Source organism: Otolemur garnettii, unplaced genomic scaffold (genome assembly GCF_000181295.1).
Source record: "Otolemur garnettii isolate 467f Iridium unplaced genomic scaffold, OtoGar3 scaffold00011, whole genome shotgun sequence".
Taxonomy (NCBI): Eukaryota; Metazoa; Chordata; class Mammalia; order Primates; family Galagidae; genus Otolemur; species Otolemur garnettii.
The window spans coordinates 29494892-29507165 of record NW_003852406.1 but is presented as its reverse complement, the minus strand read 5'-3'; the positions used below and the strand labels follow the sequence as shown (position 1 = coordinate 29507165).

The 12274-nt window shown below is 37.6% G+C and overlaps 1 protein-coding gene across 1 annotated transcript in view; it reads right to left on the bottom strand.

Annotated features, from left to right (window-relative positions):
• Nucleotides 1–12274, bottom strand: part of NRG4 (neuregulin 4) — an 83827-nt gene that overhangs the window by 9744 nt on the left and 61809 nt on the right. The window contains exons 6-7 of the mRNA XM_012801817.2: nt 11794–11873; nt 6326–6408 (exon numbers count right to left, since the gene is read on the bottom strand). Coding sequence (XP_012657271.2) covers nt 6392–6408; nt 11794–11873 — 97 coding nt within the window. The 3' untranslated portion in view covers nt 6326–6391. The remainder of the gene's footprint in view (nt 1–6325; nt 6409–11793; nt 11874–12274) is intronic.

Sequence of the window (12274 nt, the reverse complement as noted above, 5' to 3'; positions counted from 1 at the left end):
CTTTGTAGAAGGTGGAGATGCTGGTAACAGGGAAGACCAAATCAATAGGCTTGTTAGAAGAATGAGCTAAGGTATCTGCCCTGATTGTTTTTGTAATCTGGTCAGTTAATAAACAGTGCCTGCTTTCAAATTGAAAAAACAAACAGTTGTATATAAAAGGGAGATTTAAAGTGTCAGCACATGCCCAGGGAAGACCTTCAGAAAAGTTCTAGAACCTACAGTATTACCCCAGTCTGGTCCCTAAGCTCAGCACAAGCCTAAGAGTTGGAGGATTACTCTAGCATGAAGCCAACCTGAAAAAACTGGGAGAGCTCCTGGCATTCAAGGGAATATCTGTCAAAATAGCTGAAAATGAAATTAAAAAAACAGATTTCAGTGAACACACACAAAAAGGAATAGTCTTGTAAAAATAGTCTGGAAAAGTCTCAAAACAAATGGATGACAGCCTTTAACAATCAAAAACCAAACAGCCAGGCTTGGTGCCTGTAGCACAGTGGTTACAGAGCCAGCCACATGCACCAAGGCTGGTGGGCTCAAACCTAGACCGGGCCAGCTAAACAATGACAACTACAACAATAAAAAAATAGCTGGGTGTTATGGCAGGCACCTGTAGTCCCAGCTACTTGGGAGGCAGAGGCAAGAGAATCACTTATGTCTAAGAGTTTGAGGTTGCTGTGAGCTGTGATGCCATGGTACTCTATCCAGACTGTCTCAAAAAAAAAAAAAAAAAACCAGAAAACCCTGGGAAAGGGGAGAATCTGATACTTAAGAGTGATTGTATTATAATTGGGCATTTCACTATTTTCAAGAAAAAAGAAAAACATAAGCCATGCAAAAGAACAGGGAAATAATGTCCTTTCAAAGGATCAAAATTAATTGGCAGACACTGTTCCTAAAGAAGCCCTGACATTAAAGTTATTAGACAAAGACTAAGATAACAGCCTATGCTTAAAGAGCTAATGGGAGAAATGAACAAAAAAATTAAACCAGGAGATGATAAACAGCAAAGAGAAGAATTATAAAAATGAAGCCAAAAATTTCTGAAAGAGAAACTCATGAAATTTTCAGTATAGGGGTTCAGCAGCAGATTTGAGCAGGGACGGGAAAGATCAGCAAACTTGAGATAGGATAGTCAAAAGCAGAAAGGACAGTATTCAAGTATCAGCAGTTATTTAATAAGATCACACATATAGAAGGTAAGGAAGATAAAAAGTATATTCTCAGGCCACAACAGTATTTTGTTTTAGACACCAATAACAAAAGGAAAAATTAAGCAACATGTTCTGAAACAACCAGTGGGTCAAAGGAGAAATCACAGGGCAATTAAAAAGATGAATTAGAAACAAAACAACATTCCCAAATTTATGGTATGAAGCATAAGCAGGGCTAAGGTGGAAATTTATAGCCATAAACGCTTGCATTAAAAAACAAAAAAGATCTCTCAAATCAACAACCTGCTTTAGGTTGAGGAATGAGAAAAAAATGATCTAAACCTAAAGTTAGTAGAAGGAAGGAAATAAATGTTAGAGCAGAGATGAAAGAAATCAGTGCATCATACATAGAAAAGTGAGAAAAATCAATGAAACCATAAGTTCTTTGAAAAGATCAAAAAGGTGAGAATCCTCTCTTTAAGTGGACAACGTAAAAGAAGACTCAAGCTAAAATAAAAAAGAAAATGGGAGAATACTGTTTACAAAAATGAAAAGGGCTCTAAGAGTACTGTCAACTCTTGTACAACTTAGATGAAACAAATTCCAAGAAAAGCTAAACTTACCACTGCTCAATCACGAAGAAACAGAGAAATCTGAATAGATCTACAATTAGTAAGGAGATTGAATTAGCAATCACAATTCTGAAAAACAAAAGCTCTGAATTCTACCATGCAATTATAGAAGAAGTAACAGCAATCCTTAAAACTTTTCCCCAAAATTGAAGGGGAGGAACACTTCCTAACTCATTCTAAGAGGCCAAGATCACCTTGATACCAAAACCAGACAAGGATACTACAAGAAAAGGAATCTGCAGACTGACAGTCCTCATGAACCTTGATTCAACAATCCTCATGAAGTATTAGCAAATTGAATTCAGCAGCATATTAAAAGGATCTTACTCCATGGCCAACTGAATTAATTTCTGTATGGAAGGACTATTCATCATACAATAAAACCAATCAATATACCACATTAACAGAATGAAAGGAAAAAAACACATCTCAATGATGCAGAAAAAGCATTTGACAAAGTTCAACATCTTGTGATTAAAAACAAGGGAAGAAAAGGAAACTATGTCAACAGTATAATGTGAAAATAAAAGCCATATGAAAATCCCACAGTGGACTTCATACTGAATGGTGAAGACTGAAAACTTTTCCTCTAAGGTCAAGCCAAGGATGCCCACTTTGACCATTTATATTCAGCATAGTACTGGGAGTTCTAGCTTGAACAGTAGGTCAAGAAAAGGCATTTAAGTTGGATAGTATGAAGTAAAATTATATCCATTCACAGATAATATGGTCTTATATGTAGAAAGCTGTAAAGATTCCACAAAAAAACAGCCCATATATGAATTTGGCAAAGTAGCAGTGTATAAAACACAAAAATCAGCTGCATTTCTATACACTAGCAATGAACAATCTAAGAGGAAAAGTATCAGAACAATTTTATTTATAGTAGCAACACAAGATTGAAATAGGTTAAAACAAAGAAAGCGAATAACTTACACAGGAAAACTACAGAACACTGCTAAAAAAATTAAAGAAATAAATTGAACACGTGTTCATGGACTGCAAGATTTAATATTGCTAAGATGTCAATACCACTCAAAGTGATTACGGAGTCAGTGCAACCCTATGAAAATCCCAGTGGAGGCGGCTGCTGCTGCTTTTTTTTTTTCAGAAATAGGAAAACCATCCTGTAGTATATGGAATCTCAAAGGTACCCCATATAGCCAAATCTATATTGAAAAGGAGTAACAAGCTGGAAGACCCATACTTTCTGATTTCAAAACTTACCATAAAACTACAGTAATCAAAAACAGTGTAATTCTGGCATAAAGGCAGACCAATGGAATAGAACAGAAAGCCTAGAAATAAATGCTGTCATATGTAGTTAAATGTTTGAAAAAGGTGCCAAGACCATTCAATGGGAAAAGAACTTTTTTTTCAACAAGTGGTGGTAGTAAAACTGGGTAGCCATGTGCTAAAGAATGAAGTTGGAACCTTGCCCAAGACCATGTGCAAAATTAACTCAAAATGGATCCCAGGCCTAAATGTAATAGCAAGAACTATAAAACTCCTAGGAGAAAATAGGGAAAGCTTAGATATGGCAATACTTTCTTAAATTTGAAACCAAACTCATGGGCAAAAAAGGAAATTTTTAAAATCTTGTGCATGAAGGATATTATCAATAGAGTAAAAAGACAATCCACAGAATGGGAGACAGTGTTTGCCACTCACCTGATAAGGATTTAATATCCAGAATATATACAAAACACTTAAAATACAACAACCACAAAACCTGATTAAAAAGTGGCAAAGCAGGGTAGCGCCTGTGGCTCAAAGTAGGGTGCAGGCCCCATGTACTGGAGGTGGTGAGTTTAAACTTGGCCCTGGCCAAAAAAAAAAAAAAAAAAAAAAGTGGCAAAGGACTTGAATAGACAGGTGTCTAAAGAAGGTCATAGAGATGGGAATTTGAGGACATGAAAAGATGCTCAATATCACAAACCATAGGGAAGTACAAATCAAAACCACAATGAGATAACACTTCATACCATTAGGATGGCCATTATTAAAAAACAGAAAGTATTGGCAAAGATGTGAGAAACTGGAACTCTTGTTCATTGCTGAAGGAAATATAAAGTGATGCAGATGCTACAGAAAATAATATGGCAGTTTTCAAGGCAAATTTAGAATTACCATTTAATCAGTAATTCCGCTTGTGGGTATATACACAAAATAACTGAAAGCAGCAGTAGCTTGAGGATAGATTTGTATACTGGTGTTCACAGCAGCATTATTCACAGTAGTCAAAAGTTGGAAACAGCCTAAATGTCCACCAACAGATGAATGGATAGACAAAATGTAATATATCTATAACAATGTAATAGTATTTGGCCATAAAAAGGAATGAAATTTGATACATGCTGCATCATGGATGAATCTTTAAGAAATGTTAAGAGAAATAAATCACAAAAGGATAAATACTGTGCAATTTCATTTCTATGAGGTAGCTAGAGTATTGAAATTCATAGAGACAGAACAATGGTTACTGTCAGAGTTGGGAGGCAGTAATGAATGGAGATTTATTGTTTAAGGGGTAAGAGATCTGGTGTGGGAAGAGTTCTGGATGCACTGTGGGGATAGTTGCCATGCATTGTGACTGTACTTAATGCCACTAAACAGCATGTTTCAAAATGGTCAAAATTTAAATCTCAGGTAGATTTTACCATAATAAAAGTTTTAGACTGAAAAGAAAAATGTACAGCTTAGCTACTTTTAAAAAAGCTATCAGAAAGGGTGAATGGTGGGATCACACCTCTGGTGCATAATGCAAGGGTACATGTCGGATCTGTTAAGTACAGAGTATAAATGTCTTAACACAATAATTAAGTAAACGAGATGAGGTATATATTAACCAGTGTGATGTAAGCGTTCCTAATTCTATATGAAATCAGCACATTGTATCCCATAAATGCATTAATACATACATGATCTATATGATCATTTAATAATAATTTTAAAAAGCTGTCAATTTGGGAGGCTGAGGCAAGAGAATTGCTTAAGCCCAAGAGTTGGAGGTTGCTGTGAGCTGTGACAGCACAGTACTCTACTGAGGGTGATATAGTGAGACTCTGTCTCACAAAAATACATATATATATATAAGCTATCAAGCCACAAGACAGGAGTCTTAAATGCATGTTACTAAGTTAAAGCATCCAGTCTGAAAGGCTGTGTACTATAACATTCTGGAAAAGCAAAGTTAGACTGTAAAGACGTAAGTGTTGGTCAGAAGTTCAGTGGAAGGGAGGGAGGAGGAAATACAGTGAGTATAAGAAATACCAAAATCCATAAGACTGTACATCAAAAAGAGGAACCTTAATGTAAAATCAAGGCTTTAGCTAATAATAATTGGTTCATTAATTTAAGCACATGTACCACACTAGTGCAAATGTTGAGGAACTGGATGGGGAAGGGAGCACACGGGAGACTTAGAACTATCTGCTTAGTTTTTCTGTACATCTAAAACTTTGCTAAGAGTAAAGTATTAATTAAAATCACGTGAGGGCTTTTCCTTTTGTATACTCTGTCTCAGTGTATCACACTCACACGTGTTTGTTAACTAGGTGACTGATGGGATGAATGAATCAAATGACACCAGGGACAGATTCAGCTCCCAATACCTACATTAGGCTAAGCTGCGTAAAAAAGCCAGTTTGCAGGCCAGTCTTGAGGAGGACGTGGTTCAGAGCTTGGCGTTAAGTTCTTCTGCCTCAACCTTACCAGCCCCAGACCCATTCATTCTTCCAGACTGCTCCAAGACTTTATTTCCACACTTCTCAAAGCCACTAATACTTACTTCCTTTTCCATGTAACTTAGGTGGGGAAAATGTAAAGAAATTAAATTGTTCTGACCTACCCAATTCTTAATTTGCACCTGAAAAGATTAAAACTTACCATCTCCAAAATCATGCACTAGAAATTATAGGCCTCACGAAGGAACTCTGTAACCTATGTAATAACAACCCACAATTTTCACTGGTATTTGTACTAAGAATTAGTCCATCTTTTGCCTCCTTAAACTTTCAAGATGATATTTTTTCCTGTGAGTTACAGAAAGACCCTTTATGAAAAATATGCTACGGAGGCATCCTTCTTCACCAATCAATGCTTTTTTCTAATTGCCGGGTGAAATGTCGTCACAGCACTTTCCTCTGTACTTGTGGCTTCTCAGATACCTTGACATAGTAAAAAGCTCCGCAGTTCATGAATCCACAAAACCAGCCACTCCTTGAATAAAAAGGATTCTCATCTCTCTCTCTCTCTTTTAAAAAAATAAGATCTACATATATTCCTAAGGATTTCTCTCTAGTTGTGAGAATATTGGTCCCTGGTGGCTTCCATATGTTAGCATACTGGGAAAAATCCTCTTGAACTAATGTGACTTCCATGTCTTACTGACACCATCATTGTGTTTGCCACTCACACGTGGGCTGAGGACCATTACAGAAGCACACATACCTGGTGGCAGAAAAGACTTGTGTTTTGTAGTACAACTTACACAAGCATTTTATTTAGGAAATGAAGAGTTGAATTTTTAGTTTCTTTTACCTTATGGTGTTTCATTTTCTGCCTTTGTAAAATAAAAGCAGCGATTCGACTCACTTTGACGTTTCTTCAGTGTTCTCCATGACCTGTGGAAAATCAGAAGCACTGAGCTGTTTTCTGCACTGTGCTTTTTCGGTATATGCACACCCCCCTACGTCTCTTTTACTCACACACGTAAACCTGCCCCTTCTGATTGTGATCGGAAGAGTTGAGATCAACCTGGAATAGGCAAGATTTCTAGTACCCTGCCCTACAGGGCTCCCCAGAACGCTAAATAGTTGTGTTGTCCTTAGTCAAGTGTCACACATTGTAAGTTCCCCGCCCCGCCTTTCCTCACTATTTTCCCCGTTCTAACAAGCCCAGTGATCTTTCTAAGTAAGATACACACCTTACAAGCTAGAAAAGAGGAGGCGGTGAGAGGAAAGGATTGTTAGTGAGTCACTCGAATAGCAATGATAACAACAACAACAATAATAATGATGATAGGAAAACATCCAAAAAACCCAGAGACTAATAAAACAAGAGGCTAAATTCCCTCGCTAGCCAGTGGGCCCTGCGGGCAGGCTATCACTTGCATCTATGGAAACATAATTGTAGTAAGAAAAACATGAGCTTGGGAGCCAAGCTTGCCTGCATTTGAATCTTCGTTTGCCACCTTCCAGGTGGGTGACCGTGATCTTAGCCTCACTAAGCCTCGGTTTTTCTAACCATACCCTGAGAATAACAGCACCTACCTCACGCAATTGTTGAGTGGAAATACTTGAAATATCAAGCACAGTGCCTGGCACATGCAGGCATGTGATATTCATGATTATATCGCCACACTACTTTCTTGCCATTTGAAGAGTTATATTTTCAAAATTAGGGTATTATTTACAATAGGGATGATGCATAATAAATGCACAGAGTGGGAGGATCACCTAGGGCACTTTGTGTTCTAGAACCACACAAGTGACGTGAGCAAACCTGCCAGAGTGTAGCTGAGACGCTACAATAAAGTTTTATGGTGTGATGGCAGGAGGGTTTTTCTTGGTGAAGGAAAGTCATTAATAAGTTTTAAAATAGTGTACCTTTCTGCTATGATTTTCGTAACAAACATGAACTAACATTATTAAGCAAGTCTCAGTCTCTACAGTCAACTCTCCTAATCTGTGACTCCAACCCTATTTCCAGGACACTTATCTTGTCTCATTCATTAAAAGGCATTCCCTTTGTTTTTCTTAGAATTACAGCTTTGTAGTTATTGACTGAGATTATCTGACCTCAAAAAATTGGCCAAATGTCCTAATTTTGTGAGCCAAGCCCAATATTCACCTTATTCTGGTTTTAACCTTTGTTGCGCTTTTTTTCCTTCCATTAAAAAAACAGTGATTTAATACTTGAATCCTAAAACTTTCCCCAACTAACCAGAGTGTATCTCTATGTATGGAAAGGCTACAAGGCTAAGGTCACTTCCTGTTTGTTTTTTTACAAATGTGTCTTTATAAGCAAGAAAGAGGTCAGATTGTTGTTTTATATGTGTGTGGTTTCTAAAAACTAATTGGATTTTATCATCTCATTGAACATTCTAGAGAAAAAAATCAAGAGGCAAACTTTTTGAGGAAAAATGCTGTTAATGAATTACAAGCTCAAGTGCTTTTGCATTCAAGGTCTTAAGGCAGGAAATAATTTCCACACTTCTTCCTCTCATATTTGGCCCCTAAAGTTAACCTGTCCAGTTCACACCATGATCAATTAAAAACTTTGTTTCTTTTTGAGAATTTCTTCACTATTTTACCACCAAGCATTTTACAGATTAATGTGTCTTCAGATATTATTATAAATACAGCAAAAATATTAGCATTACAAATATAGCAAAGGTCAACCTACTTTCTAAAACATTAAAATATATGCCTTTCTCAGTTATAAAATGTAGGGACACATTATTTCAGCCTCTTGATAAGTGATAATTTTGATCACATTAAAAATGAATCATCTGGCTCGACGCCTGTGGCTCAAGTGGCTAAGGCGCCAGCCACATACACCTAAGGTGGCGGGTTCAAATCCCCAGCCCGGGCCTGCCAAACAACAATGATGGCTGCAACCAAAAAATAGCCGGGCGTTGTGGTGGGCGCCTGTAGTCCCAGCTACTTGGGAGGCTGAGGCAGGAGACTCGCTCGAGCCCAGGAGTTGGAGGTTGCTGTGAGCTGTGTTGCCATGGCACTTTACCCAGGGGGACAGCTTGAGGCTCTGTCTCAAAAAAAAAAAAAAAATGAATCATCTGACAGCATCATTTAATGATGGCATCTCACTCGATCTGGTTGAATTTTTATCGTGGTGAGATCCATATAATAAGATTTACCATCTTAACAATTTTTAAGTGTACAGTTCAGTGGCATTAAGCACATTGGTTCCCTCTTCTCCGTAAGGGATACATTCCAAGACTCCTGCTGGATGCCTGAAACCTCAGATAGCAGCAAATCCTATATATACTATTTTTCCTACACGTATGTATGATAAAGTTTAAATTATAAATTAGGCTTAGTAAGAGATTAACCACAGCAATAATACAATAGAACAATTATAACAATATGCCAGCATCACTACTCTTGTACTGTGGTGCCATAATTAAGTAAAATAAGGGTTACTTGGTCACAAGTACTGTGAGAAGGACAGTCAGTCTTACAACTAGATGGCCACTAAGTAAGTGGGTAGCATGTATGTGCGGATACGCTGAACCAAGGGGGTGATTTACATCTTGAGAGGGACAGCATGGGATTTCATCATGCTACTCAGAAAGGAATGGTGTGCAATTTAAAATGCATGAATTGTTTATAGAATTTTCCATTTAACATTTTTGGACAGTGTTTACCTGCAGTAGCTGAAACCACTGAAAGTGAAACCATGGATAAGGGGACTACTGTATGTTCACATTGTCTGCAACCAGCACCCCATTCCCAGAACATTTTACTCATCCCCAAACTAAACCCTAATACTTGTTAAGCAGTAACTCCCAGTTCCTCTCGCCACAGCCCCATTCCACTTTCTGTCTCTGTGAAGTTGATTTTTCCAGGCACCTCTTATGAGTGGACTCACATGCGACCTGTCTTCTGTGTCTGGCTTACTTCACTTAGCATGTCTTCAGTATTCATCCATGTTGTAGCATGTAGTAGAATTTATTTCACTTTACTGCTGAGTAATGTTCCACTACATGTATCTGCCATAGTTTGTTCATCTGGTCTTCCACTGATGGACATTTGGGTTGCTCTATATTTTGGGTCTTGTGAATAATGCTGCCTTGAGTGTGGGTGTACAGTCCTATTCCGTTGACCTGTATGTCTATCTATAAGCCAGTACTACAGTGCCTTGATTACTGTAGCTTCATAGTAAGTTTAGAAATCAGAAAGTATGAATCTCCAAGTTTGCTTATCAAAATTGATTTATCTATTTTGCCTTGTGTTTGAAAGATATTTTGCTTGGTGTAGAATTCTAGATTTACTTCTTTTTTTAAATACAACATAAATGTTGCTCCATTCTCTTTTAGGTTGCATTGTTTCTGAAAAGAAAACTGCTGTCATTGTTATCTTTCCCTGTATGTGATGTGTCTGGCTGCCTTAAGATTTTCTCTTTATTACTTGTTTTAAGCAATTCAATTATGATGTACCTCAATGATGTTTTCTTTGTGCTTCTTGTTTGTAGGGTTTGTTGAACTTCTGGTATCTATGAATTCAAGGTTTTTATCAAATCTGGAAAAAATTTCACTGTTATTCCTTCCCATCCTTTTCTGCCCCCTTCTCTCTCTTATTTCCTTCAGGGACTCCAGAAACCCAGTATTATACCACTTGAAGTTGTCACATAGCTCACTGATGCTCTTTTCATTAAAAATTTTTCTTTCTATGTTTTTTTCTTTCAATAGTTCTGATTGCTGTATTTTCAAGTTCACCATTCTTTTCTACAGTGTGTAATCTGATGTTACTATCATCCAGTATTTATATTTCACACACACGTTCTCATCTCTGGAAGTTCAATTTGGGTCCTTTGAAAAATGTATATTCCGGTGGTGCCTGTAGCTCAGTGGGTAGGGTGCTGACCACATGCACCAGGGCTGGTGGGTTCCAACCCAGCCCGGGCCTGCTAAACAAAAAAATAGCCAGGTGTGTGGCAGGTGCCTGTGGTCCCAGCTACTTGGGAGGCTGAGGCAAGAAAATCGCTTGAGCCCAAGAGTTTTAGGTTGCTTTGAGCTGTGATGCCATGGCTCTCTACCGAGGGCAACAAAGTGAGACTCTGTCTCAATTAAAAAAAAAAAATGTATATTCCATATCTCGACTTAACTTTTGACTATAAGGAATACATTTTAATAATTATTTATGTGCTTGCCTGATATTTCTAACATTTGGGTCAATTTCTATTTATTAATGTTTCTCATTTTTGAACCTATTTCCTGTTTTTTTTGCAGGTTGGTAATTATATTGCATAGGAGACATTGTGACTTTTACCTGTTAAGTACTGGGTATTTTTAGAATTCTTGAGGGTTTTGTTCTTTTTTTCCCATTGGAAACAATTTTATTCCTTCAGTTTGTAAGGTAGGACTGGGATGCTGCTTAATCGAGGGCTAATTATTCCCCATTCCCAGGGAAACACTCTTACGTGGACTCTAACACCCTATGAATAACGATGTTTTTAGTTTTGGTGCAAACAGCTACTTTTCCTGGCCCTATGAGAATATTGAGCACCTCTAATCCTTTGTATTTTCTTTCCCTAACCTAAAGTATGGGAGGTTTCTCCCATATGTGTGCTGATTACTTCTTAGTTAAACACCTGAATTGAAGATCTCTGGAGTTCTCTTTCCGTACAGGTCTCTCTCTTTTCTAGTACTATTTAGTGGACTTTAGCCATTTTGATCTTCCTGAACCCCAGCTCCATCTTCTCGACTTGGGGAGTATGCCAAGTTCAGGCTGAGTTCCTCCATTCGTGCCACAGCCTGGAAACGCTTTCAGTTCAGTCATCTCAGGTAATCACTGGCTCACCTCATCTGTTTCCCATCTCTCAGGGATTGTGGTTCTCTGTTGCCTGATGTAAATATTTTGAAAACCATTGCTTTGTGTATTTTGTTCAAAATTGTTTCAAGTGGGAGGAAATAAATCCAATGTCTGTTACTCCATCTTGGCCAAAAGCAGAAGTTTCAATATAGTTTTAAAATATCAATTTGTCTTCTCAGAGATTTGCTTATCTTTGCATGTAAAATTATTCATCCTCTCTAAACACTAGCCTCCCTCAAAATATTTCTAAGAATCTGGCCCCTTATATCTGTATAGCACATTATAGAAGATAATAAATTATCTTCATGTGAAAAAGGGTGCTTGGCACAAAGTCCATTTAAAAAGTCCTAGGATCAGTCTTTTCTAGATAAATCTCACACTAAATCCCTGCATGTAACAACAACGGTCTCATGTAGGGCTTTAAAACTGGCATTTCACTTTGAATTTACTTACTGTGGTAGGCACTGGTATCACTCGTCTCTACCAGGTTGATACCATACTGGACTGAACTGGTCCTCTGAAGGTGGCCCTTCCTGACAGCAGAGAAGAGAGAAACAAAAAATGGGTAATAGGAAAGCATATCAGAAGACCTAGACTATTTAGAGGTTCATTTCCTTTCCCCAGTTGTGTGAAATTGTCAGGGATCCTTTAAGTCTGCATCCTATTATTTAACTGCATCTACCATGCAGGTGGGTCAGTCATCTCTGGGGACTCCAGGTGCTGGGATACCACCTGTCTTGTTCTTTTAAGACACCAAAGCTGATATACATGTATGTTAGTGTGATTTTGTGTGTGTGTGATTTATTTATTTAAGATCCCCTTTACATGTCAAGTGCTCTTTCTAAAGAAGTTAATTAACATTTTAGTTGGGACACTTACATGACACAGAATAGCTTCAGTGAACTACTATTCTTTTTTTTTTTTTTTTTTTTTT